Below are 25,611 nucleotides of genomic sequence, written 5' to 3'. Positions count from 1 at the left end.
TTTAATATATTAAATATTTAAACGATGAGCGTGACATTCACGATTTAGTAAGAAAAATTTTATTTTAGAATCTTTGATCTTCAATCTTGTGTTGTGTACTGAATTTAGTAGCAAAATAAGTTAAACATTTTGTCGAATAGAAATGTACACGCAGATAACATCTAAACAATATAACAATACTGTTTAAGTATCGTTCGTTTAATGCTTAACTCATTTGGTAAAAATAGACGGAAATCCATCGAAAAAAATGTACACTATAAATATATAGGTACTTGTAATATAGTGTATGCAAGTGTCTGGTTTTGAAAAAATTTCAATCGTAATAGAAATCGTAGTAGACTTTCAGAAACGATAAACCAAAATCTAACTATAAGACAGTGTAGTAATTGCTATTTGAGAACAATTAAAAACAAGTTTATACATTTTTTTCTAATAGTTCTCTCTATTTGTTAAAACATAGATTTCAAGCGAACGCCATACACCCGTATGTGTTGTCTCTGTTTTACTATCGTACACGTATTGTAATTTTAGTTTAGCAGAACACATTTTGGGAAGTAAGCTTTAATATTAGAGTAAATTTACCTATTATCCAATTTAAAGGTAAAAATATTAACTAGAAAGTGACATATGCTTTTATTGATATTATCATTATTTTAAAGTGAGTCATGCCTATGTAAAATATTACAACTTTAAAATTTTATAACTCACTTTAAAATGATAATATCAATAAAAGCATATTATTATGTCTAAATAATATTCTTACCTTCAAATTTGATAATAAGTAAATTTACACTAATATTAAAGCTAACATCACAAAATGTGTTTTGTTAAACGCAAATTTGTTATGATGTACGTTAGTAAAACAAAGACAACATATTATGGCGTCCTCTTAAAAATATATTGTTAACAAAATGAAATATTTTATTAAATTATGCAGTAAGTACTTACTATTGCGTATTTATTTTTATTGACCATGGTTTTCATATTAAGTTTCACATTTCAATTTTAAACCCTCGTCTTTGTTCTTTTAATAAAAAATAATTGTTAAAAAAATACATAGGTAGGTACATAATATATTTTTTTCCTCAAGTAATTCATATTATATTTATATTATTTCCAATTAATTGACTAATATTTTTTTTTTAATAAGCTTTTACATTGTAAATGGTTTCTTTTGAAGATATAATAGGAATATAATATTATATTAATAATTTCGAACTAAAAGGGAAAGTATTGTGCTAGGAAAATTTGTTTTATTGTAATTATTATGACCTAATAAGTTTTTTCAAAAATTAATACATTTGAATTAAACTTTCAAACTTGTATTACAAGATTCTCAATAGATATATAATTATTTATAAAATAATAAAAAGTAACAACATATCAACATATCAAAATAATTAAAATAACGTCTCTAATAGGTACCATTGATATAAAAATATTATCAATTATTATTCCTGTATAATATAAAATAAACTACATATTATGTTTTAACGTATTAAAATTGAATAGGTAGATAATAAATATTACATTATTATATAATAATTTATTAAATTAACTTAAAAAGTTTTAAATAAAATTACTGTATTACATTTCCTATAAGAGCATGGTATACATTATGGTATTAAAAAATAACAATAAACATTTGTGACAATATTATTATTATTTAAGTACTTAAAATAATTCAAATTAGAGTAAGTTTTAAAATATTGAATAAGTTCTTCTTTTTAGTATAATTATAGCACATGTTATATTATCAAATATTTTGTATTGTATTATATTATTGTTATTTTTATTATTAATAAATTACGTCAAATGATCAAATATTGATTTTGATTTTGATATATCAAAAAATTTCTAATGTAATAATTTCAATTATTGAGAAGTTTTTTTTAACTTTTTTTTACAAATCACGTCTTATTAGTTATAACCATTGTTGTTAAACCTCAAAATTAAAAAAAAAGTTTATTTTGGGGTATAATATTATAATACCAATACAGCTTTAATCTATGTAAAACTGAATGTATGCATAATAATAATCTAAAATAAATATGTTAAGCTTTTAGTCCAAAAAAAAACCTTTTTATTATGATTACGTATTTATTTTTATTAAAAGTACTTTAATTAGAACTTTTAAATTTGGAATACAATTTATATTATGTTTTTATTAATAACAAACCCATTCAGTGATACCCTGATAAATAACTTAACAATAATATAATTTTTATGTAGGTACATAGTTTTAAAGAGATTAAAAAATGAAAAATTTTATAGACAATAAATTATATTAAAAAGAAAATATAAAAACAGTTATGAGATTGAAATTCGTTCAATAAAACTTCATTGAAATTTATATTTATTAATTACTATATGGTACTTAGAAATAATTTATTTACCTTAAACATAATATATGACAGCTTATAAGCATACACTCGATCAAACTTTTTCATATATCGTTATAATACTGTTGTATTCGACGTGTTTATTTTTTTATACTTGTGAAAATCTCCATTATATGCGATATGAACTTTCGTCCATTTATAATTTATAGACACAATGAATTTAGAGTTTTGATGAAGTTTAAAAGATATTTAAAAACCTCTATTTGTCGAGTATTTTTTTTTCAAATATTCTAACTCAAAATAGGTAGTATGTTATCGATTTCATGTTTCTTATTAATATTTAAAATTCAAGATTCTAAGAGGTTTACATTTCAAAATTATATTAAATGCAAACTTATAAAACGTTTAAGACTCATTTAATTTCTTGATATTTATTTTTAAATGCCTTTTTTATAGACGTAACAGACAATTTCTTTAGATGCGTGTCTTTTTAAATGCTTAGTAAATTTAATATCTTATATTTCAATAGTGAAATATTTAATATCTAAATATCTTCTTAAATAATATAATGAATAAATAAACTATACTATTGGTTTTATTTTAATAGCTTTAATTATTATTGGAATTATTTAAACTTATATTATTATTATTTAAAACATAAATACGTATTATAGGTTATTTAGTTATAGTGGTGTATTTAAAAACATCATCAACCATAAACTGGTTAATTGGATTAAAACCCAATCATAAATATTAGAACATGACAATCGTTGACGTTTGCTTTAATCTCATAATACTGGTACAATACTAAATGTTTCGAACACCATCTGCTTCAATGTAGCACAGCTTTAATCAAACCCTACAGGTTTAAATGTTTAGAGCTTGTAGCATATCCTATTAAGCTTGTAATTATCAATGAAAGATTTGATCCTGACAGTGTTTTTATTTTAAATATTCAAATTTATTTTTTAGTGAATGATCGATTTGCCTTAATCGTGGTCCAGATTAATACTATATGAGTCCATATCATATTATACTTAATTATTGACTTTATCACTAGTTATTTTGAACATTTTTTTGTGGTTGTGATATTTTGATTTTGTCTAATAATAAAGTACGAGTAGTTATTAAAAATTAAAATTGTGGATTTTAATATTGGAAATAAAAATTAAAGTTGAGCATAATTTAAATCGTGGATTTTTTAGTGCTTACCTTTATTATTGATCAAATATTTTATTTAGTCATATGAAACTCATGATACGTATTGAAGTAATAAGCCTTACCAACAAGTAGTCAGACGTATCAGTAGGTATATTTACCTGTAAATCCAGCCTTTATCAATGTAAGTATCTATTGACAAAGTCCATGTAACCATGTTAAACATCTGTAACTATGACAAATATATACCGACAGTTGTAAGCTGTAAAGGCGTTTGAATAAGGTTATTAATGTATGGCTTATTATTTTATTATTGTAGTCTGTAGAACTGAAAAAATAACATAATGTATACAATAATATGAATTACTACACTGAATTTAATACAAATTTAAAAATCCCTTCCACAAATACTTTATGCAAATATTTTGATACATAATCAAGTGTTCTTTTGATTCCTTTATGCAAATTTTCATTCACAATATTATTAGTTTTCAATATAATAATTTAAATAGGTACTAGATATTTTTAACAATCAATGGTTTTATACTACCCAAACCCTCAATATTTATAATCATCAATAGTTCAAGTACGAGTATAAAGTAAGTATAAAATAAAACGAAGTAGCTTAGTTTATTTACTGATATAAGTATATAACATGACTCGACATATTATATTTAAATTTAAATTTAATTATGTAATACAAGTCACAATCATAAATAATTAACGCCGTTAACGCTTTTTCATGAAATCAAACAATGTAATAATATTGTCAAAAAAAAAAAAATGGTTTTATATTACAATAAAATAAAAGTACATATTATTATTTGCCAAGCTAATAAAAAAAATCTATATTAAATTCAGCCACTCTATTAGCTATTATAAATACGAACCAATGTATTCAAAAATATTCAAATAGCTCTTTATATTATATATATTAAAAAGTTTACATGTACCTATTTATAAATTTTGTTTTAAAACAATTAATTACTAACCAACACACAGGAGAATTAATAAGCTCAAATAAATAGCGAATTAATTTTAAACATACTATAATATTTTGTGAAATGGCAGCAAACCTATCACTAAAAAAATCGAAAAATATTTTAAAGAATATCCCTAGCTGTTTAAAACAAGAAAGATACAGCTAAACAAAAACGATACAAAAACGTGTAAACTGATATTTTATGAAACAATCGAAGAACTCCTTAATAATTATCATATATAGTATACACAAAGAAAAGGAATTGCTATTATCATGCCTAATTTTCAATTAACACAAACAGTGAGTGATAACTGCAGCAATATATCTACAGTATTCTACACCGTCAAAAATTTTAGCAATATATTCAGTAATAACCAATAATAGATATATAAATAATTAAGTATGCCATTTATACACTCTTTAAGCTCCGTAAAAATTTAAAATAAATCATGAAAACAAAATCAGTTTAAAATCAAAAACAATAACAGCATTCAATAACTATGAAAAGTATATCACTATTGTCTAGATACCAGGGAGCAAAGTGATATTTAAGAGAACGAGAAACTGGTAAAAGAAACAGAAAATAATGAATAAATATAGAAACACCCTAAAACACCGCATTTATGAAAATTTTTTAAGGGTTATTAATTATACAATTAAAAAAAAAAATGGGGCAGAAATAAAAAAATAAAGCGAACAGCCGAACGTTGAAAATGAATGAACAGAGAATAAGAAGTAATATTAACATGTTTAATATAGAGCATATCAGATACACACATGGTTATGACGTGTATAAAAAAGTTTTAACCAAATGCTCAACATGTAGAGTCTAACTAACAATCAACAGGTAAACCGACCTTCTCGTCAATTGCTGCTTTAGTCAAATACAATTTTTTGAGTTCTTCCACCAATCTCTAGAACAAAACTAAACTTGTTTTTCATCATTTATTTTTTTTGTTTATCAAGAAAAGTACGAGGAAATTACTTTTAAAACCTTTTACTCGATCTAATTTTCTACTATCATCCTCTAAATTAAAGATAAAAATATTTTTAATGTTCTTTTTGGTCTTTTGGTCATTTAACACACAAATAAATTTATGTTTAAAAAAATATTGTAAAAAACTAATACACGTGTAGGTATAATGCTTCAATCAGAATTTAAAACTAAAAACTTAACATTTTAATTGTACTTATACACGTTATACATACAAAACGTATTAAATGCAGATATAAAAACCTATGATGTGTTTGTATCTGGACACTACATAATTTTATCTATTATAACATTTTTTTTTGTTTCGTCACTCCCTAAGATTTTCAGGTAAATAAAAAAAAGATAAAACACATTGTTCTTAAAATTAAACATCACGATTACACAGTACTGAGTAGCAGGGTCTATTCTAAGGATTTTTGTCAACAACGCATTCAATTCTCTCTACCTCTCTATCACAAGTCACATTACTCACAATTATAACAACTTTAAATGTAAAAATATTATTCTTTATAAAAATATATTACTATAACAATATTATAAATAATAAACGTTGCAAAAATGAGTATATTTTGACCAAAAATAAAATAGGTACTTATAATATTATATTTATAAGTAAGTTATAATGCATAATATAAATAGTGTATTATACTATGCTGCACATAATACTGAATCGCACAGGTATATGGGAACTATGTCTATGTTCGATGTAAGCAGGGGTAATCTACTCTTGAAAAATAATCTTCAAAATAATACATATAACTGGTATAATAATAAATTAATATGTAATATTTAAAATTTGAAAATCACTCCACTAACATACGCGTAACTCCCACACAATTAAGGTATAGGTGGTTTTTGAAAAATATAATTTTCGAACCATTTTACCTATCTCCTCATCCGTAATATCATTATAACATTATTAACAATATATAAATGTATTTATAACAGTTAAAAAATTTTCTCAATGTCGCAAACAATGCTCAACAGCGCTTTATATTGTACCCTGCTGAGTAATGACTGCTCACTTGTGACAATTAGGAGACTACTTGTAAATTTATGTTGAACATTTTTAATTTTTTTTAAAAATTTAATATTTTGTACTTCATAAAAAATTTCCATATTGAACCTCATACATCAAATTTATGTTTTTTTCATCCTCAGAAACATTAAAACAAAGCTATAGTTTCGTATTTTTTTGGATTATATATAACAGTTTACGAAGAGAACAAAATCAAAAATAATCAGAAATATATTCGATTATTTATTGAGATTGATTAATAAATTGAAAATTAAACAAAAATCGGGAAAAACTTGGTATAATGTTAAATTTATTCATGCATGAGAAATATCACAGAACTCATACATACACATAATTGTACAATTTATACGTATTTTATTAAGTAGTAAGTACTAAATTTTATTGAATTATTACGTACTAAGATAATCTGATAATTGTTAGTTATCATGATAAATTGATTTTGAAGTTGAAGTTTCAAGTTGAATTCGAAATTGAAACTGAAATTTATGTTGAACTTGAAGTTTAAGTCGATGTTGAAATTACAATTTAATTTAAAGTTTACCTTGTGGCTTGTTGTTCGTACTAGATATCGCCAGAGCGCGCCAGCTAATTGGTAATTAATTAAATTTGATCCGGTTGCTGGTGCGCCTGCGCTGTTTGTCTCGGTGCCCCGTTGCGCCGTCTCTCTTGGGCCAGTCTGTCAAAAGTGTCGTTACGATTCCGACATCGGTCGTCGCCTTTGTTATATATATTTTTGCCATCGGTGGCATAGTGTTTTTTGGTGCGCGGCCACTCGAGGCGATGCGTATTTTGTGACGCGGGCGATTTGGTTCTCAATTCCGTAGAAACGGTATTCGGTTAATTCCGACGTAGCGGAATTGAGACCATTTTTTTGTGCACACGGACGCACACATATATATATATATATTTATTCTACACCAGCGCGGGCGGTGATAGTAATATATTATAGTGTGCTTTTTTATGGTGCACCGGGCACCATCGTCAGTGGTACTTTGTTTAATTTTAATATCATCTTCGTGATCATAAATCGCGCGCGGGTGCGAAGTGTGTTGGACGTTCCACACGTGGTTTGCGGGTCCTGGCAGTTAACAACATTCCATCCAATTTTGAGGCTATGGTGCGGTTGGCGACACGGTCACGGTAACGCGTTATCACCTGTGATACGCGATATTTTTTATATCTTTGTGTTATCAATTTTGTTATTGTTATAGTCAACATTACTATCATTTTTCATTATTATTATTATGTAGTACGTGTATTATCATTAATTGGTTCAATTTTTAGTATTATTATAACAACATTTGATTTATATAGTAGGTGGGCGCCTACTCCCCAATATTATAATATTTGTAATCACATTATTATTATTAGTTTCATAGGTGATGTATTGTTATATCATTAATACAGTCCACTATTATTATTTTATGACAACAATCTAGTTTTTTTTCTTTATTATATTTATTATAATTACCTATTGGCTTGTTGCATATATATATATTTATAAAGAAATACGGTATAGACAATACATTTTGGTCCTTCGGGCCGGATAGGATTAGATATATTTTATATTGCTAAAATACTGATATTGTTATTATTATTATTGTAATTGTCATTCCCTACGTTGTATTCTTCTTGCTTTATTATGGGTCGTCCAAAGCGTAAATCGGAAACTACCTCGGTAACACCGGAATCGAATTTATTGTTACGCTCACGTGCTTCGCGTGACATGACGCTTCTAAAAATTCGTATGTTAGATACATTGGCAAAAGAGGCGCGAACAGATGTCGAAAAGCAACCATCGTTTATGGCGCGTTATTTATCACTGGATAAATATGCCGATCAGTTCGAAGCGCAGCAGCAAGAAGTGTTGAACATTATGTTGGATTTGGGTCAACAGGACGAATTTAATGACATAGATTTGTTAATAACAATGGAGGTGGAGGAATTATGTGGGCATATTCGAATGATCGCTGAATTAGTACGGTTAGCAGCGAGTACTACTGATCGAATGCCGCTTCAAAACGGTAGTGGTTTTGCCGGAACCACTATGTCATTACCTAAGATTGAGTTACCTAAATTTGACGGTGACGTAATTCAATGGTGTTATTTTCGCGACATGTTCCGATCGTTAGTACATGAAAATAAATCAATATCAAATATCGAGCGGTATCATTATTTGATATCTTGTTTGTCTGGTCCGGCGTTAACTGTAGTAAAATCGGTTCCGTTGACTTCGGATAACTACGACATAGCTTGGAAGGCATTACACGATTGTTACGAAAATCCGCGTTTGTTGGCAACCGCGCATTTAGATAAATTATTTTCGTTCAGTCCGCTTAAGACGGAATCGGCTATGTCTTTATCTGCGTTTTTAAATACATTCCGTGAAAATGTCGCAGCAATAACGGCGCTCGGTATACAAGATATTTCAGGGTTTTTGTTATTTTATATGGGAGCACGAGTGTTGGATGCTGAAACTAGACGGTTATATGAAGCCAGTATATCACAGACAGCCATACCGAATTTGGACGGTTTATTAAATTTTGTATCTGAGCGATGTAAGATATTAGATAATATTAACATTTCCACTGATAAACCAGAAAGGTTGGATAAGATTTCAAAAAAGGTTAAAAATGTGAAGTCTGGTAAGTCCTCATTCGCAACGTTAGCTTCGCCGAAGTCGTTGAAATGTTTATGTTGTCAGCACGATCATATGCTTTATCGTTGCTTTGTTTTTAAAAGAAAACCAGTATTAGATCGCAGAAAGTTTGTCACCGATAAGTCTTTGTGTTTTATTTGTCTGGCTTCCGGACACACGGCGAATAAATGTACAACCACATACACGTGTAAGAAATGTGAAGGTCGACACAATACCATGCTACACTTACCCTCGGAGTCGGCTGATGCTAGTGAAAAATCGGGTAATGCTATCGTCAACACCGAAAAAACCAGCCAAAAATCGACAGGCAGTTCGGCAAGCTTTTCTGGCAACCTATCTGCTGACACTACTGTGGTGTTGGGTACCGCTGTTATTCGCGTGCAAGATGACGCTGGACTGTTACATCCTATTCGAGTTTTACTGGACAACGGATCGCAAGTGTCGGCGATGACATTAAGTTGTGCAACTAAATTAGGACTGAAACGCCACAAGAACCGCAATGATGTTTATGCGCTTTCGCAACAACTAATCACTCGATTAAAGGGCGTCACTCAATGCGATTTCATCCCGTCGTTGTCGGAGTATCCACGATTCAATGTTACCAACGTGGTCGTCATTTCGCAGATTACTAGTTTAATGCCTAGTCAACCATTACCTAATGCTGTGAGACGTCGTTATGGACATCTAAAGCTGGCGGATCCAAATTTTGATTGTCCCGGTCCTATTGACATGTTAATTGGTTGTGATGTATATCCGACGCTATTATTCTCGAAGGCTGAAATCATCAATAGTCCTGGACTTCCGTCGGCAATGCATACACATCTCGGTTGGGTTATTAATGGTCCTTTACAAGATGTCACACCATCGTCTTCAACATTATTAACAATTACTTCAACGCCACCTGTGGAAGGATTGCTGCAACAATTTTGGAGGATTGAAGAGCCGACAGTTCAAGTACAGTCGACAACAGAAGATGAACGATGCGAAGAGTGGTTTTGTAAAACAGTGTCACGGGACACATCAGGCAGGTTTTGTGTTGCTCTCCCTTTTCGATCTATAATCGACGCTCAATGTAATTCAAAGCAACAGTTGATTACGCCAGCTGGTCTTGGTTCCTCGCGTACTATGGCATTAAACCGGCTGTTTAACATTGAACGTCGTTTAGCAAAGGATCCTGAATTATATTCCGCGTATCGTTGTTTCATGAATGAATATCTTTCATTAGGTCACATGCGCGCCGCTGAAAGACCAGGGAAATATTTTATCCCGCATCACGCTGTAGTAAAACGGGAAGACGGCAAGATGAAAATTCGGGTAGTCTTTGATGCGTCGGCCAAGTCGTCATCTGGGTTTTCATTGAATGACTGCTTGGCAACCGGCCCAAAATTACAGAGTAATATTACAGATATCCTACTTCGAAGCCGTTTTTATAAATATTTATTTATTGCCGACATTGAGAAGATGTACAGGCAGATCCGAGTCAATGATGCAGATTGTGCGTATCAGCATATACTTTGGAGGAATTCGCCCATCGAGGAAGTCAAAGAATACGAATTATGTACAATTACGTATGGTGTCAATGCAGCCCCATATTTGGCAATCAGATGTTTACACCAATTAGACTCAGATTGCGGAACTGAATTCCCTCTGGCAAAAGGTCTGTTAGTTACATCTACCTATGTTGACGATATTGTGGCAGGCGCTGATACAAAAGGGGAAGTGCTAGAGCTTCAACGTCAAGTAATATCCTTATTACGTAAAGGAGGGTTCAATTTAAGAAAATGGGCCAGCAATTGTGAAGAAATATTAAAAGGTATAGCTGCTGAAGATCGCGCAATGGACCCATCTTTTGAACTTAAAGATGACCAATCCGTAAAAGTGTTGGGTCTGCATTGGAGTACTACTTCGGATGCCTTAGGCTATCATATTAATATCAACCAGGTCAACCCAACTAAGCGCTCCATACTTTCCGAAATTGCCCGTCTATATGATCCAGTTGGCACGTTGGGACCCGTGATATTTTGGGCCAAGTGCGTTATGCAAGAGTTATGGATAGAAAAATTAGACTGGGACACGTCGCCTTCGCCTGATATCATCAATAAATGGAAAAATTTTACAACGGAGTTACCTGCGTTGTCTTCATTATCGCTTTCTCGATTTATTGATGTATGCTCATCAAAAGCCATCCAGTTATTAGGTTTTGCGGATGCGTCAAAAAAGGGATATGCGGCTGTGGTATACTTGAGAGTCGTCGACGTGCAAGATGAGGTCACGGTGCATTTCCTTACATGCAAAACAAAAGTCGCACCTCTAAAAGCATCACAAACGGATGAATCACTTACAATACCCCGACTGGAGTTGTGTGCTGCGTTATTACTTGCGCAATTACTATCTCATCAACTTTTCGTGCTTCGTGATATTGTAACGGTAGATTGTGTTCGAGCTTGGAGCGATTCTACCATTGTATTGGCGTGGCTTAACGGGGATCAAAAACAGTTCAAAATATTCGTTACAAATCGAGTTTCAAAAATTCACTCACTTCTGCCACATTGTGAATGGTCTCATGTACGATCATCAGAAAACCCAGCAGATCCTGCATCTCGAGGTATGTTACCCGAGGAACTTCTTACCAATCGGTTACATTTAAATGGTCCAGAGTTTCTGCAAGATCCCAACGATCAGTGGCCAAGTTTGATACCGAACGAGTTTCCAATTGAACAGCTTCCAGATGTTAAAACCTCAGTTAAAAATGTTTTTCATGTTCAGGACAATATTCAACCTACGGAGGTGATCAGCCGTTTTTCCACGCTAACAAAGATGCAACGTGTGTTAGCGTATTGTTTTCGCTTTGCCCGTCGTCGACATATTCCGAAGAGCAGCGGACCAATTACTCGGATGGAGTACGACCGTGCATTGAGCGCTGCTATTTTATGTACGCAACTGACTCATCTATCGGGTCTACACAAACAGATAAAAAATCAAGATTCCATCACTCCTACAACGACAGCCCAGCTAGCTCCTTTTATCGATGAGAAGGGAATCATTCGGGTCGGCGGAAGATTGAAACGTGCATTATTGGATGAAGATGCTAAACACCCAATCCTTCTGCCTCAAAAGACTCATCTGACGGAGCTTATCATTCGACACTATCATCACATTTCGCTACATGGTGGATCAAGATTAGTACTTGCGATGATACATCAAAAATTTTGGATTATTTCTGGTCGAACAGCCGTTCGTAACTTCACCTATTCATGTATCCCTTGCACTAAATTTAGGAGTATGAACCCAAAACCTTTTATGGGGGATTTGCCAGCTGTTAGACTAACTGCAAACCGACCATTTTTCGATGTTGGGATGGATTACGGCGGGCCTTTCATGGTTCGTGAGAGTCGACGTCGCGGTGCGCGTAGCAATAAGATATATTTAGCAGTATTCGTATGCATGTCAGTAAAGGCTGTGCATTTGGAGACTGTGTCTGACATATCCTCGGACGCATTCCTCGCCGCATTGGACAGATTTGTTGCTCGGCGTGGGATTCCCAACAGCATGTATACAGATTGCGGCACAAATTATGTGGGTGCAGCAAAACAATTAAAGCAATTATTTGACAAGGCTTCCAATCAGCATGTTTTATATGGTCGTATACCTTGTAAGTGGCACTTTAATCCCCCGGGGGCCCCACATTTCGGCGGTATATGGGAAGCTGCCGTAAAGAGCGCAAAAACCCATTTGAAAAAGGTGATCGGTGCTCAGATATACACTAATGAAGAATTTACAACTCTCATAACGCGGATCGAAGGCGTGCTGAACTCTCGGCCGATGTTACCGCTGTCAAGTGATCCAAACGACCTAGAGGTGTTGACCCCCGGTCATTTTCTAATTGGACAACCACTACTATCACTGCCAGAAGAAAATGTAGTAGATACTCCAACTAACCGTCTAAATCGTTGGCAATTACTCCGCCAAGCTCATCAGTCTTTCTGGCGTCGTTGGAGCAACGAATACTTACACACCCTCCAAGGAAGACAAAAATGGTACAAGCAGACACCAAACTTAGCCGTTGGAGATCTTGTGGTCATCAACACACCATCACGACCACCCATGTCCTGGCAAATCGGTCGAATCACCCAGGTGCATCCAGGTGCAGATGACATTGTACGTGTAGCGACTGTCAAAACACAGGAGGGAACTCTGACCCGTCCTGTGGTCAAGTTGGTGAAACTACCGGTTGATCCAAAACCCTAAAAGGCACCCAGTGACGATATCCTTATCATTTTTTTATTTTGTTTTTTTTTTGTCTCCTTGTTATATTATTATTATATATATTTTTTTTTGTTTTTTATATATTTATATGTATTTTTTTTGAAAGTCATCCTTTCAAAAGGCGGGAGGATGTTCGTACTAGATATCGCCAGAGCGCGCCAGCTAATTGGTAATTAATTAAATTTGATCCGGTTGCTGGTGCGCCTGCGCTGTTTGTCTCGGTGCCCCGTTGCGCCGTCTCTCTTGGGCCAGTCTGTCAAAAGTGTCGTTACGATTCCGACATCGGTCGTCGCCTTTGTTATATATATTTTTGCCATCGGTGGCATAGTGTTTTTTGGTGCGCGGCCACTCGAGGCGATGCGTATTTTGTGACGCGGGCGATTTGGTTCTCAATTCCGTAGAAACGGTATTCGGTTAATTCCGACGTAGCGGAATTGAGACCATTTTTTTGTGCACACGGACGCACACATATATATATATATATTTATTCTACACCAGCGCGGGCGGTGATAGTAATATATTATAGTGTGCTTTTTTATGGTGCACCGGGCACCATCGTCAGTGGTACTTTGTTTAATTTTAATATCATCTTCGTGATCATAAATCGCGCGCGGGTGCGAAGTGTGTTGGACGTTCCACACGTGGTTTGCGGGTCCTGGCAGTTAACAACATTCCATCCAATTTTGAGGCTATGGTGCGGTTGGCGACACGGTCACGGTAACGCGTTATCACCTGTGATACGCGATATTTTTTATATCTTTGTGTTATCAATTTTGTTATTGTTATAGTCAACATTACTATCATTTTTCATTATTATTATTATGTAGTACGTGTATTATCATTAATTGGTTCAATTTTTAGTATTATTATAACAACATTTGATTTATATAGTAGGTGGGCGCCTACTCCCCAATATTATAATATTTGTAATCACATTATTATTATTAGTTTCATAGGTGATGTATTGTTATATCATTAATACAGTCCACTATTATTATTTTATGACAACAATCTAGTTTTTTTTCTTTATTATATTTATTATAATTACCTATTGGCTTGTTGCATATATATATATTTATAAAGAAATACGGTATAGACAATACACTTGTAGTAGAAAGAATATGAAATGTGGCAATCGCGTATGGGTCGGCAACCGTGAATAATTGTTTTAAATATTACATTTTTCTTGTGATATTTGTATATTAATTATATTATAATATTAAATCAAATATAAATTTTAAATTATCGTTGTCTGTGTAAATTTTATTATTATTTACGTTTTGTTTTTTAGGCTGACCATTCAGCGCACCAACATGACTTTTGAGTAACTATACCGTTTTTATTCTTATCTCGATTTATAAATTGTTGGGCCAGAAGGACCTCGTAGATTATTTTTTTTTTATAGGTAATTGTTATTTTGTCAAGACAATGATGCTAATATTATTTACATTATATTATATTTTTGTGATGCTGTGTAACGAGTTACCGTTTTTTTATAGTTTAAAGTACATATACATACACGCAACACGCATACATTTACACACCTCGCTGCACACTTGCACTCGCTGTTTTTGTTCAGCGAACCCGTCCACTTCTTTTGAGTGTCGCTACACAGTACACACACACACATATATATATATATATTACATACTAAATACGCTAGTCGGACGGTAAGTAGTTGTGCGCCGTGAAATATTTCGGTTACCGGGCTCGTGGCTCATGGCCTATTCTTATTCATTTCCATACAACTATGATATTATATAATATATATTATTTTATAGTACTGTGTTCGAAATAAGCGTGTCGAAAAAATTCTCGAAAACATCAAACATTTTCCTTTACACATTCTATGGAAAATACTTTGTAAAACATGTGAACTTGCACGGGATAAATATTTTTGGCAATAAACTGAAGCTAATTTTGCTATATTATGCACGAGATGAACAATTCTAATAGACTGTTCATTTTTTTTCTTTCTCCTCTGTAGCTATTTTCACTAAATTCTTCATATTATAAAGCACGTTTATGAACCGTTGTATTATTAATAATGAAACACGCAACGTAGCAAACAGAAGACAAAAATCTTGTCTAGATACTTAAGATTATTTCATTCAGATAGGAAAGGAAATGTTATATTTTTAATTACCTTAATGTTTTTTCTTTTCTTTTTCTTTTTTTTAAATTTTCATACCTAAAACAAATTGTCTTTACTTTACCTGTACAATAATACTAGAAAATATCTAACCTAGTTATTAGATTTTTCGACAGTATTTTCCCTGGTGGCACTTTAGTTTTTATCTTTTATAATCATTGTAAATTGTAACTATTGAATTTAAAAAATGTTCAATAAATGTATAACTTATGAGTGATAAACTCATACAATACTTACTTACTATATAACGCAGCACTTCCATAATATTATTGCACTTATTGCAGAGACCTCTTTTCCTGTTCAGTAACGGGAAGAACCAAAAAAATGAATTGTATTATTATTCTTGAGACTTGAATATAAGATACAGAGTGGCATAATTACGCGGACACCTAAACACCTGATATTATATGCGCCGACAAATGCAAAGATATACTTTTGTATCTGTTTGACTCGCCTGAAACCAAACTCTAATTCTATTAAAATATAATATTGTATTTCATTGTTTTGTTGACTTTTTGTGATAAAAGAAAACACAACTAACCAAATAATAAAATAACGTTCAATAATAATAATTCAAATCTGTATATGTAATCAAATAAAAAAAAAAAAAAAAAAATTCCCGTGAGTAATGTGAATGGTTTTGATATTGTTAGTATTACCTGCTGAAATGTAATGAAATTACGTCATTACAGTTACATACTTAGTATCTTTTACAATTCAATAATAACAACAAAAAAAAAAAAATTATTTTTTATTTTATTTTAAAACTCAATATTATGGCAAGTATACGACCAGGGCCCCTACAAGGGGGGGGGCTGATGGACCTTGAGTATATGGGCCCGTGGGCCAGTTGAAATTTTAGTAGAAATACTTATTTTATTTTAAATAATATTTTAAAATAGCATTTTATGAACTATATATATATATATATATGTAGTCATTGATTAATGATACTTAATTTAATAATTAACCATTGATTACCTAGAAATTATCGTGGTTGCAGTTTGCGTCTTCCTTATCGCTTGTAAGCGTTATTAAACTATTATTACCTTTTATAAGATTTTAAAATATTAAATTCGATTTGTTATGATTAAAAAACAAATATTATTCCAAAAATTGTTATATATTATACGAGTATAGATGGTAAATTGTATTTTTGGAAGTTTTATAAAGGGCCCGGACAAACATTTAGTACAGGGACCCGAGATTGTATGTGGTGGACCTGTATACGACTATGTCTAATGAAAAGTAAATTATTCTTGCATATTTAAAAAAACACTGATGTATAAAACTTCAAATACACACCTGTTGTCTGGTAAAGTCATCGGTCGTCGAATATTTGCTTGCTCGTCGTAAATTCACTGATGTGAAATAATTAATTAATTAGGTAAGTACCTGCTTGTTTTCTAAAAGTTAGTTTTAATGATAGATAATATGTACTCAAATTATATACATATTATATATATACTTGTGTATAATTAAAAATCGCTGATAAGATTATTAAAACATTTAAAACTATTCAACTATTATATTATAATACACCGATGGGAGTTCAATATAAGTTGAAAACTATAACTGAACGTTTATTCTCCATTTCCGTGAACAAATTGTATACAATTTTTAAAATGATCCAAAATATACTTGATAAACTATAAATCAAAAATAATATATTTAAAATAAATATCGTTCGAAATTATTATAAATATTGCGAATATCATTGTTATAATTATCTTAATAACAGATTCCTATAGGAGGGGATAATAGTTCTTAAATTTTTTTTTTTAACTAATATTACTAATATTGTGTTTTTATTAGTTATCAGTTATCAATATTATTGTATATTATTGAGTCCATATATCTAAATATAAATAATAATAATAATAATAATAATATAATATATTATATAATAATAATAATATAACGTCCTACTCTAAAACTATAATTTTGATTTAAATATCAAGTTTCTTCAGTTTATATTTTGGTTTTAGGTTCCAAGTGGAGCAATATATTGGTTTAACAATAAAAATAGTATTTTTATTTGTGTGTGTCTGTTGTCACTTCTTAGAAAGTAAAATTTAGAGTGGTTTCTGATAAAAAATTTGATTTATAGTTGGTACTTTTAAAGAGTCGAAGATAAAAGTTTCACAGTACTTTTAAAAATAATAATTTCATAAATTTTTAACTATTAATGTTACGATTGGCAATTTTTAGTAATTTTTTTAAAATGTCAACATTTAAATTTAAATTGTTATAAAGAAATGGTGACTTTGTATTTTTAAGTTACTAAAAGAACAACAATATGTGGGAAGTTTTATTATATTTTAAAACATTTAAAAAATTTAAATACCTATTAATAGCTTAAAATTAAGCTAAAACTTTTGAAAAATTGTAATGAGTATATTACACGATAATTTAAGTGAAAGTGGAATGTTTCAAGTTGCTACGATTAATGCTTTTTGAATTACAAAAAAAAAAACTAGAATCGTCTGATGTTAAACCCTTTTTATACGCATGAATAATATCGAAACTCCTCGAAATTAAACTTCAAACGCTCATAAAAAACTACTGTAGATCAATATTACGTTCAATTTTAATTATTAATTTCAGTATTAAAATTTGAACCGTGTATTCGATTTTCAAGCTTTTTGACCGATCTTTTTATTTATATTTATGGAATAAAATAGAAAATTTCAAATATCTATAAATAGTACAATTAAAACTAAAATTTTTGAAAAATTAAACCACGTATAATAATGCTGGTATTGCAAGTAATTACGATTTACGGTTATTCGTTTTTGAATAACAACAAAATAAGAAAACCGAATTGTTAAACATTTTTGTAATTCAAATAATACTAGAAATCAAAAATATTAGTAATTTATTTTCAAATATTTTAGTCCAATTTGTGATATTTATTGTTATTTTCCATTTTTTAATAATTTATGATTAATGACCATGTACCTACTATAACATTTTTGATTGTGAATAAAAAATCATTAAGTTTTTTAAACAAGATTCCTTGTTTTAACATATTATGTTATTTTACCACGCACCAAAAATATCGCAATACATAATCAAACATTTTTATATATAAGCGTAAATATGAAATTTTTACGATATTCTTTGTAAAAATTCGTAAATTATTTTAAGATTTTTTTTTATTATTTTTTAATTAATTATTTTTATTTTATTTTTTTGTATTAATTTTAATTAATTTTCAATTTAGTAACTACATTAGGTCCTTATAAGTTGTTCTTACATAATCCTATAAATCTCAATAAAATATAGGTGAATAATCTTATTTTAAAAACGTATTTTTAGATTTAAATTAAAAAATTTAAAATTTAATTTTTTTTTTCCTCAGTTGCTCGGTTGAACAAAACAAAAAACAAATCGGTGCAACAAAATATGTCCTCATAACCACAAATAATCAGAATATATGTAACAGGAATGTATGCGGTGATTGTAACGGTGCGCGGCGAGTAGAATGCTACCGTCGCCACTGTGACCATTTATTTTTTTAATACAGCTACGGCTCCGCCGATGAATGCCGAAACTGAAGAACGTATAACGAGTGGCCCTGCGCCCCTGGTACCGCGGTCTCCGTTTTGACTCCATTTCAACGAAATTTCAACGAACATTGTTTTTATTGTATTCAAAAAAACGTTATCACCACTTTATTAAATATTTGCAAACATTTTTAAAATATTGATTAATTTTAAGCTAACTTATTCATATCGTTATTTGGTCATACCCGTATAATTGACTTGAAATATGAATAAGCTAGTTAGTAATATTATACAAATAATTAATGTAATTAATAATAATTATTAATTAAATATTTTAAGAATATTTAGACATATTTTAAGTTGTTTATAGACAACTTATATTTTATTCTTCGTTATTATTTTTGTTTTACTGAAAAAATCTTGAAAATTAAAACCAGGGTTCTTCAAAAATTGCTTATAGTTTACAATAAAATTATGGTATTGTGGTAATTTTTCATATGTTAAATTTTGACAAAATTGGATATTTTTTCGAAAATAACAATTTTAGTCATTTGTTTGTAATTAAAAAAACTTAAATCGTAGTGACTTTGTTACACATATCATTATGAATATACCTATGTAAAATATAAAAATGCTTATAATTTGCTTAAAAATATCGTAAAAAACCAACAAGAGATGACAGAATAGATAATATTTATATTTTTATATGAAAAATAGTGTACAATATCTAACAGCAAAAATCTATAATAATTATAGTCAACTTCATCCAAAAAAACAAACTTACTGTTCTACGGCAAACCTTTATTTTCTTAAAGTGATGTATAGCACTAATATATGATAAAATTTATATGCAAAAATTAATTTAACCCCACACGGTATTACTAATAATAAAATAAATTATTATAGTTGCATTATAAATACATAATACAATATACTAAGTAATTTAGATTGACTGACCGTTTTCGTGCAGAATTGTTTTTTGTATGCAATGATTTCTCGTTAAATTCAAATTTAACATATTTATGACAATGACTTCTTCAATGATAGGTACACTTGATGTTTCAGAACGTACTCACTACTGTACAGCAGAGTGGCTATATACTTGTTCACTTCTTTATTTTTGTTATTGCGTTTGTTTGTTAAAAATCAAAGAAAACCAAATACGATTTTCAATCTCGATTCTATCTTTTTTTTAAAGGCGTGTGATCAGTTCAGTAACCCTCTGCATTTTCAAAACTCCAAGCTCTAAAACCTATATTATGTTATATGTATGGTAGAAAATATAAACTATAGAAATTAAGAAGTATTGTAAAGGTTCACTTAGTAACACATAATTTATTCTGGATATTATCTTTATAATTAAAATATAATACTATTGAGTATTGACAATCCATTCATATTACATTCATAGATAAACATTAAACATATTACATTAAATTACTTAAAATTATAAAAATTTATTGGATTATCTTCTATCATAATATATATAATATGAAGACTCACAATGAATGGTAATGCAAAATAATTTGCACGGGAAGAAAACACGTATTTTTATAATATGAGCACTTAATTTTAACATTTCAAAACTTAATTTCTATCTTCTACATCGTGAAAACCAAACAATAATTTAAGGGCTGTGGACTTTGGTTACTACATAATAATATTATACAATAAAATATAAAGGGAACCAGAAAAGTCTTAATAATCTTCTACATAATATTATCATATAATATCTGAGATGGGTAGTGTAGTAACATAAATTCAATGTTAAACTTAAAATTATTGACTCATTACACTAATTAATTTATCTAATAATAAGTTATTTTCGTAATAATAATGGAGAGATTAAAATAAAATAAGTATAGGTAGGTAGTTAATTTAATATATTACACAAATTCAGTTTTATCTCACTGAGTATCTTACAAATTATTACTTTATACATAAAATACTTATTCTATAGTTCTATCAATAATTACAATGACAGAAATGTACTCGCTGTTAACGGATAAGAATAATAAAAGTTCAGGCATGTTGTAGGTACAGTAAAAGATAGTTAAGTATTTAATTATACAATTTTCCGAGAATTAATATTCGGATACCTTTTGTTATTTAAAATAAACATTAAACGCATATCCAATCTAATATTTAAAACTTAAATTAGATTCCTAAATATAAGTAAATTTAAATTAGTAGTTGCTTTTACTTTAAACTATCCACGTAAACTTTTCTTATCAATGAAATTCAATGTTTTCAATTTTAAAACGTTTTATAATTACATTTCTTCGAAAAATCATACTTAAGAAGTTCAAAATAAAAAAAAAACAAAAATATTCCCCGTTTAGATTAAAATAACATAAACATTATTTTGTATACCTAATAAAGTAATAACATACTTGATCGTTCAGCTTAATTAAATTTCCATTTATGGTGTATTCTAAAATAAAAAAATGTATTCTACAAGTATTTAATATGTCCAAAAAGATGACTTTAAAGAGTATATCAAGCTCAATTTTCATAACTTAAGATCCCATTCGCTCACTTATATATATTTATATTATAATATAGGTAGACAAATAGTAAGCAACGTAATATTAAATACTAATTAATAATTAGTAATTACCAACTATATATAGTAGTAAGTTTGAGTTATATGCAATGGTATACTTATAAATTATAATAGCGGTATAAGTATTTCATTTTATACATTAAAAACGATTAACTAATATTCTAACTAAATATTATGTAATATTATGATAATTGATTATATATGCATGATATTATATAATTTAATATTCATTATTATTATCACCTAATATTATAATTTATAAATAACATCGAGTGGGTCATAACATGATTTACGGGGTAGTTATTAATACGTCATACGTATATTCACCTGAAATTACATAATATACACATTACACCTTCAGTAGTCAATTTAGAGCAATAATAAAATATGCCATACAAATAAATATCAATAGAACTATATTTTTGTTGTACGATTTCAATTCCGCGTAAAATTATATTGGATAACGTAAGGTCTATAATATGTATTACAATAAAGAGCGTGTCGCGTTGTGGCAGTCGCGGCGAAAAAATATATAATATAATAGTATGTTAAATTTATTTGAATTTTTAAATCACTTAAAAGCCGATTCGAGTTAGTTTTGCGTAGAGTATTTCTAGGGCCTCGTCTGATACTATACGGTTTTCCTTCTATAACCAATTATAGGTGCTCGTTTAATGTTAAATTTTACACTATACAATGGCAATAATTGGCAATGTTGATAACTGACACACCCGAGATGCAGTAACTATTTTGAACTTTTCGTGAATAACTCCTTTGTTACGAACTTATTCAAACAACTTAGTCAACTTGAAATATTTTCGAATTTCAAATAAATTAGTTTCTGATGTATGTATTTTTATTTCTGAAACGTATATTTCGCTCCAAAAAGCAAAATATACCGTTTCTCGGTAACGACTGGCGTAGGTAGGTATACTATTATTATTTGGTTTTACAACGGCGTATTGAGCGGAGTGAACTGTCATCGGTTATTTTTATTAGTTTTACAATGATATGTTTGTATTTTTACACGGTTTCTTGGGAGGCAGTTAAAAAAAACTCGTCAATTTTATCTGACATACTTCTATAGATTGGAAAGTGAACACAGATTGACATTTGAACGGGAAATGTGTTCAAAATATCTTGGTGTCTATTTATAGTCAGTATATAGTATAAAGTCTCTTCACTCTGAAAAAGCATAAGTAACTGCGTAAAAACCGTAAAAATAGCATCACCGAGGACCTGAATGTACAATAAATATTTTTGAACAAAAATAGAGCTTCGCTCAGCATTAAATTTGAGAATATTTATTTATATATATATATATATAACTGAATACCTATAAATTCGAATACTCGATTTGTGTAGTTACGAGTAGTGCTAATGGCTTTAAATCATAATAATTGCAGTTAATTGTCGAATTTTGTGGGTGTATATAATATTGTAAATCATGTTACATACCTATAGTTACTATAGTTACTACATGAAAAAAATCAAATCTACGGCTGATTTCACTGACGCACACGTACACGCACCATGCACAGTACACACACACACACGTATTAAAATGTTAATAGGTATTCGAATAAAATATTATATTAAAACGATTTAAAACTTTGATTCGATATATCAGCCATTTAAATCGCAGTTCATATTATGAAGCATGAAAAATATACTATTTATAATTTTATATATTATTTTGTACTGTATATGAATTATCTGCGCACACAATAATATTATTATTATATAGTCCAATTCGTATGGAAAAGAAGTAGATGCTTTTGAACTCATACGTTTAGGGTAGTACACATTGTATTTAACACAGTATTTACATTGTCGTTAGGCTGCATAATTTAATATCATATTGCGGTGGGGAGTTTAGAACTAGAAACGAAAACACGGAAACGGTGGCGGTCACGTCGTGTCGTTATATTACGATGATATTATTATTATTATTATTGTATAATAATATTATAAGCGAACGTAGCTTTTCAAATAAAGGTATGTGTTTGCTTTTATAGTTTTATCGAATTTCAGTCGGTCAAGGTCGTAACTAATTCGAGTGCGTTTGTGTGTGTGTGTGTGTGTGCGTGCGTGGGTGTTGTATCGCGTGTAGCGGTGCAATAACACGCGCGCGTCAGCTACCGGACAATCTACCTGTTATCGTCGACATCGCCGCGTTGGCCGCCTTCTTCGTGGATGTCATCCGGACCTCCGCCTTGGTCACCTTCTCCGCGGACGTCATCCGGACCTCCGCCTCTGTCGGTTATTCCGCGGTCGTCGTCGTCCAGACCTGCACCTCGACCTGTTATTCCGCGTCCGTCGTCCGGATCGTCGACCCGGGCCCCTCCGCGGTCGTCTCTATGATCCCCATAAGTGTCCACACCCGTCATGATGATATTCCACAGCGAGCGGCCGGTACGCCGTCCACCGCTCACACCTCCGTCTTTGGCGCCGACGTCCGGTTTCGGCGCCGGCTGCGACCCGCTCGCATAGGTCCGTGTCACCGAAGCGATGGCGTCTGCAGACACGGTCGCGGCGGTTGTGGTGTTCATCGCTGTAGGAATGGCCGCGGTCTGGTTTTCGAAGACCGCGCCGAGCCCCGTGATGTCGCCGCCACGGGGCGACGACCCTTATACTTTTCCGTACTTGTTCACCACGCAGTACACCATGAGGCTGAGCAGGAACCCGCCGGCCACCGCTACAAACTTGGAACACGCTTCGAAGTCGTCCTGGCTATTGTCGTTGATGGCGGCCCGCAGCTGTTCCTGTCGCCGCCTATTGGCCAGCTTGCGCGCCAGTTCCGGGAACGCCAGGCTCTGAGTGAACGTCAGCTTGTGCAGCGAATCTGACAGGCTGTGCATGCCCACGCTGCCCCTGGTGGCCATCCGTTGCAGGTCTGCAAATTCCGGGTCGGTGGTATCCGAGTATCGGCCCGTCCACGTGGAACTCCGGCGCCTACCCCACGGCACGCTGTAACGGTGGCCGCCCGGTCCGCTCGATCCGGGCACGCTTAGCGATGACGCGTCCGACGACGCAGCCGACAGGTTTCCGCCGCCGTCCATGATCGAAAAATCGCTGACCTGTTGGCATTGTACGGAAACAATGTAATAAGACAAATACAACAACAACAACAATATTAAAAATAATGATGATATTATGTAGTGTGTCAGACAGTGCCGCAACTATAATTTTGAGGTCCAGGTGCCACCTAATTTTAGAGGCCCCTAATGCCCCTAATTGTCAGTGGTGTCTAAATGTTGAGTCGTTGATGAATGACCTATGATTTGATGGGAGGGGGCATACAATAGTATTCAAATATCATACACCACAAAAATAAATATTTATGCTACTTTCTCATATAATTTCAACTTCCACTCTACCTCAAAAACTTTTTAAACCTATGGAACAACTTAGTTGGAAACAATGTATGTTTACAGGATAATACATTTTGTTAAGACCAACCAACACAAATTACATTTTACGATATTATAATTTTTAGGTGAGTTATGAGTATGAAATTATTAAATATTTGAAAATGGTCATAATTCACTTAAAAATTAAAATATCGTAAAAAGCCAACGAGAGAACACAGATAATTTTCTTACCTAAAAGTTTGATAATAAGTCAATTCACTCTAATATTAAAACTAAAAGCACACTATTGAAACTGGTGAACGAAAATTTACCATAACGTACGTGTGTAAGACGGAGACAACACATGCGGTTGAGACGTCCTCACTCCTCTTAAATAATTTTTAGTAATTTTTAATTTAAAAAATGAATGTTATGCATTTGCTATAGTGACGGGCAATGTTAGGAAAATAATATATGCACTGAAAATATCTTTGAAATAGAGGCCACATCATTGTCTAAATGTCTAATAGTCACTGCAAAAGATTGTTTATGTTGTATATTGTTTTTAGAGAATCTTTAAATATATTTTTA

The 25,611-nt window shown here is 31.1% G+C and overlaps 2 protein-coding genes across 4 annotated transcripts in view; one reads left to right on the top strand and one right to left on the bottom strand.

Moving 5' to 3' along the window:
• Positions 1-8,241: 8,241 nt before the first annotated feature.
• On the top strand, positions 8,242-13,422 carry LOC132925175 (uncharacterized). The gene has a single exon (XM_060989592.1). The coding sequence runs from the start codon at positions 8,242-8,244 to the stop codon at positions 13,420-13,422; it is 5,181 nt and encodes a 1,726-aa protein (XP_060845575.1).
• Positions 13,423-20,445: 7,023 nt separating this feature from the next.
• The window catches only part of LOC132926451 (uncharacterized), a 58,996-nt gene continuing 53,830 nt past the window's right edge, over positions 20,446-25,611 (bottom strand). For 2 of the 3 annotated variants that reach the window (XM_060990808.1, XM_060990807.1), the window contains one exon: positions 20,446-24,747. In XM_060990808.1, coding sequence (XP_060846791.1) covers positions 24,298-24,747 — 450 coding nt within the window. In that variant the 3' untranslated portion in view covers positions 20,446-24,297. The remainder of the gene's footprint in view (positions 24,748-25,611) is intronic. The other variant, XR_009661446.1, reaches the window with a different exon arrangement.

This window comes from Rhopalosiphum padi, chromosome 3 (genome assembly GCF_020882245.1).
Source record: "Rhopalosiphum padi isolate XX-2018 chromosome 3, ASM2088224v1, whole genome shotgun sequence".
In the NCBI taxonomy this organism is placed as follows: domain Eukaryota; kingdom Metazoa; phylum Arthropoda; class Insecta; order Hemiptera; family Aphididae; genus Rhopalosiphum; species Rhopalosiphum padi.
This window is presented reverse-complemented; position numbering and strand designations above follow the sequence as displayed.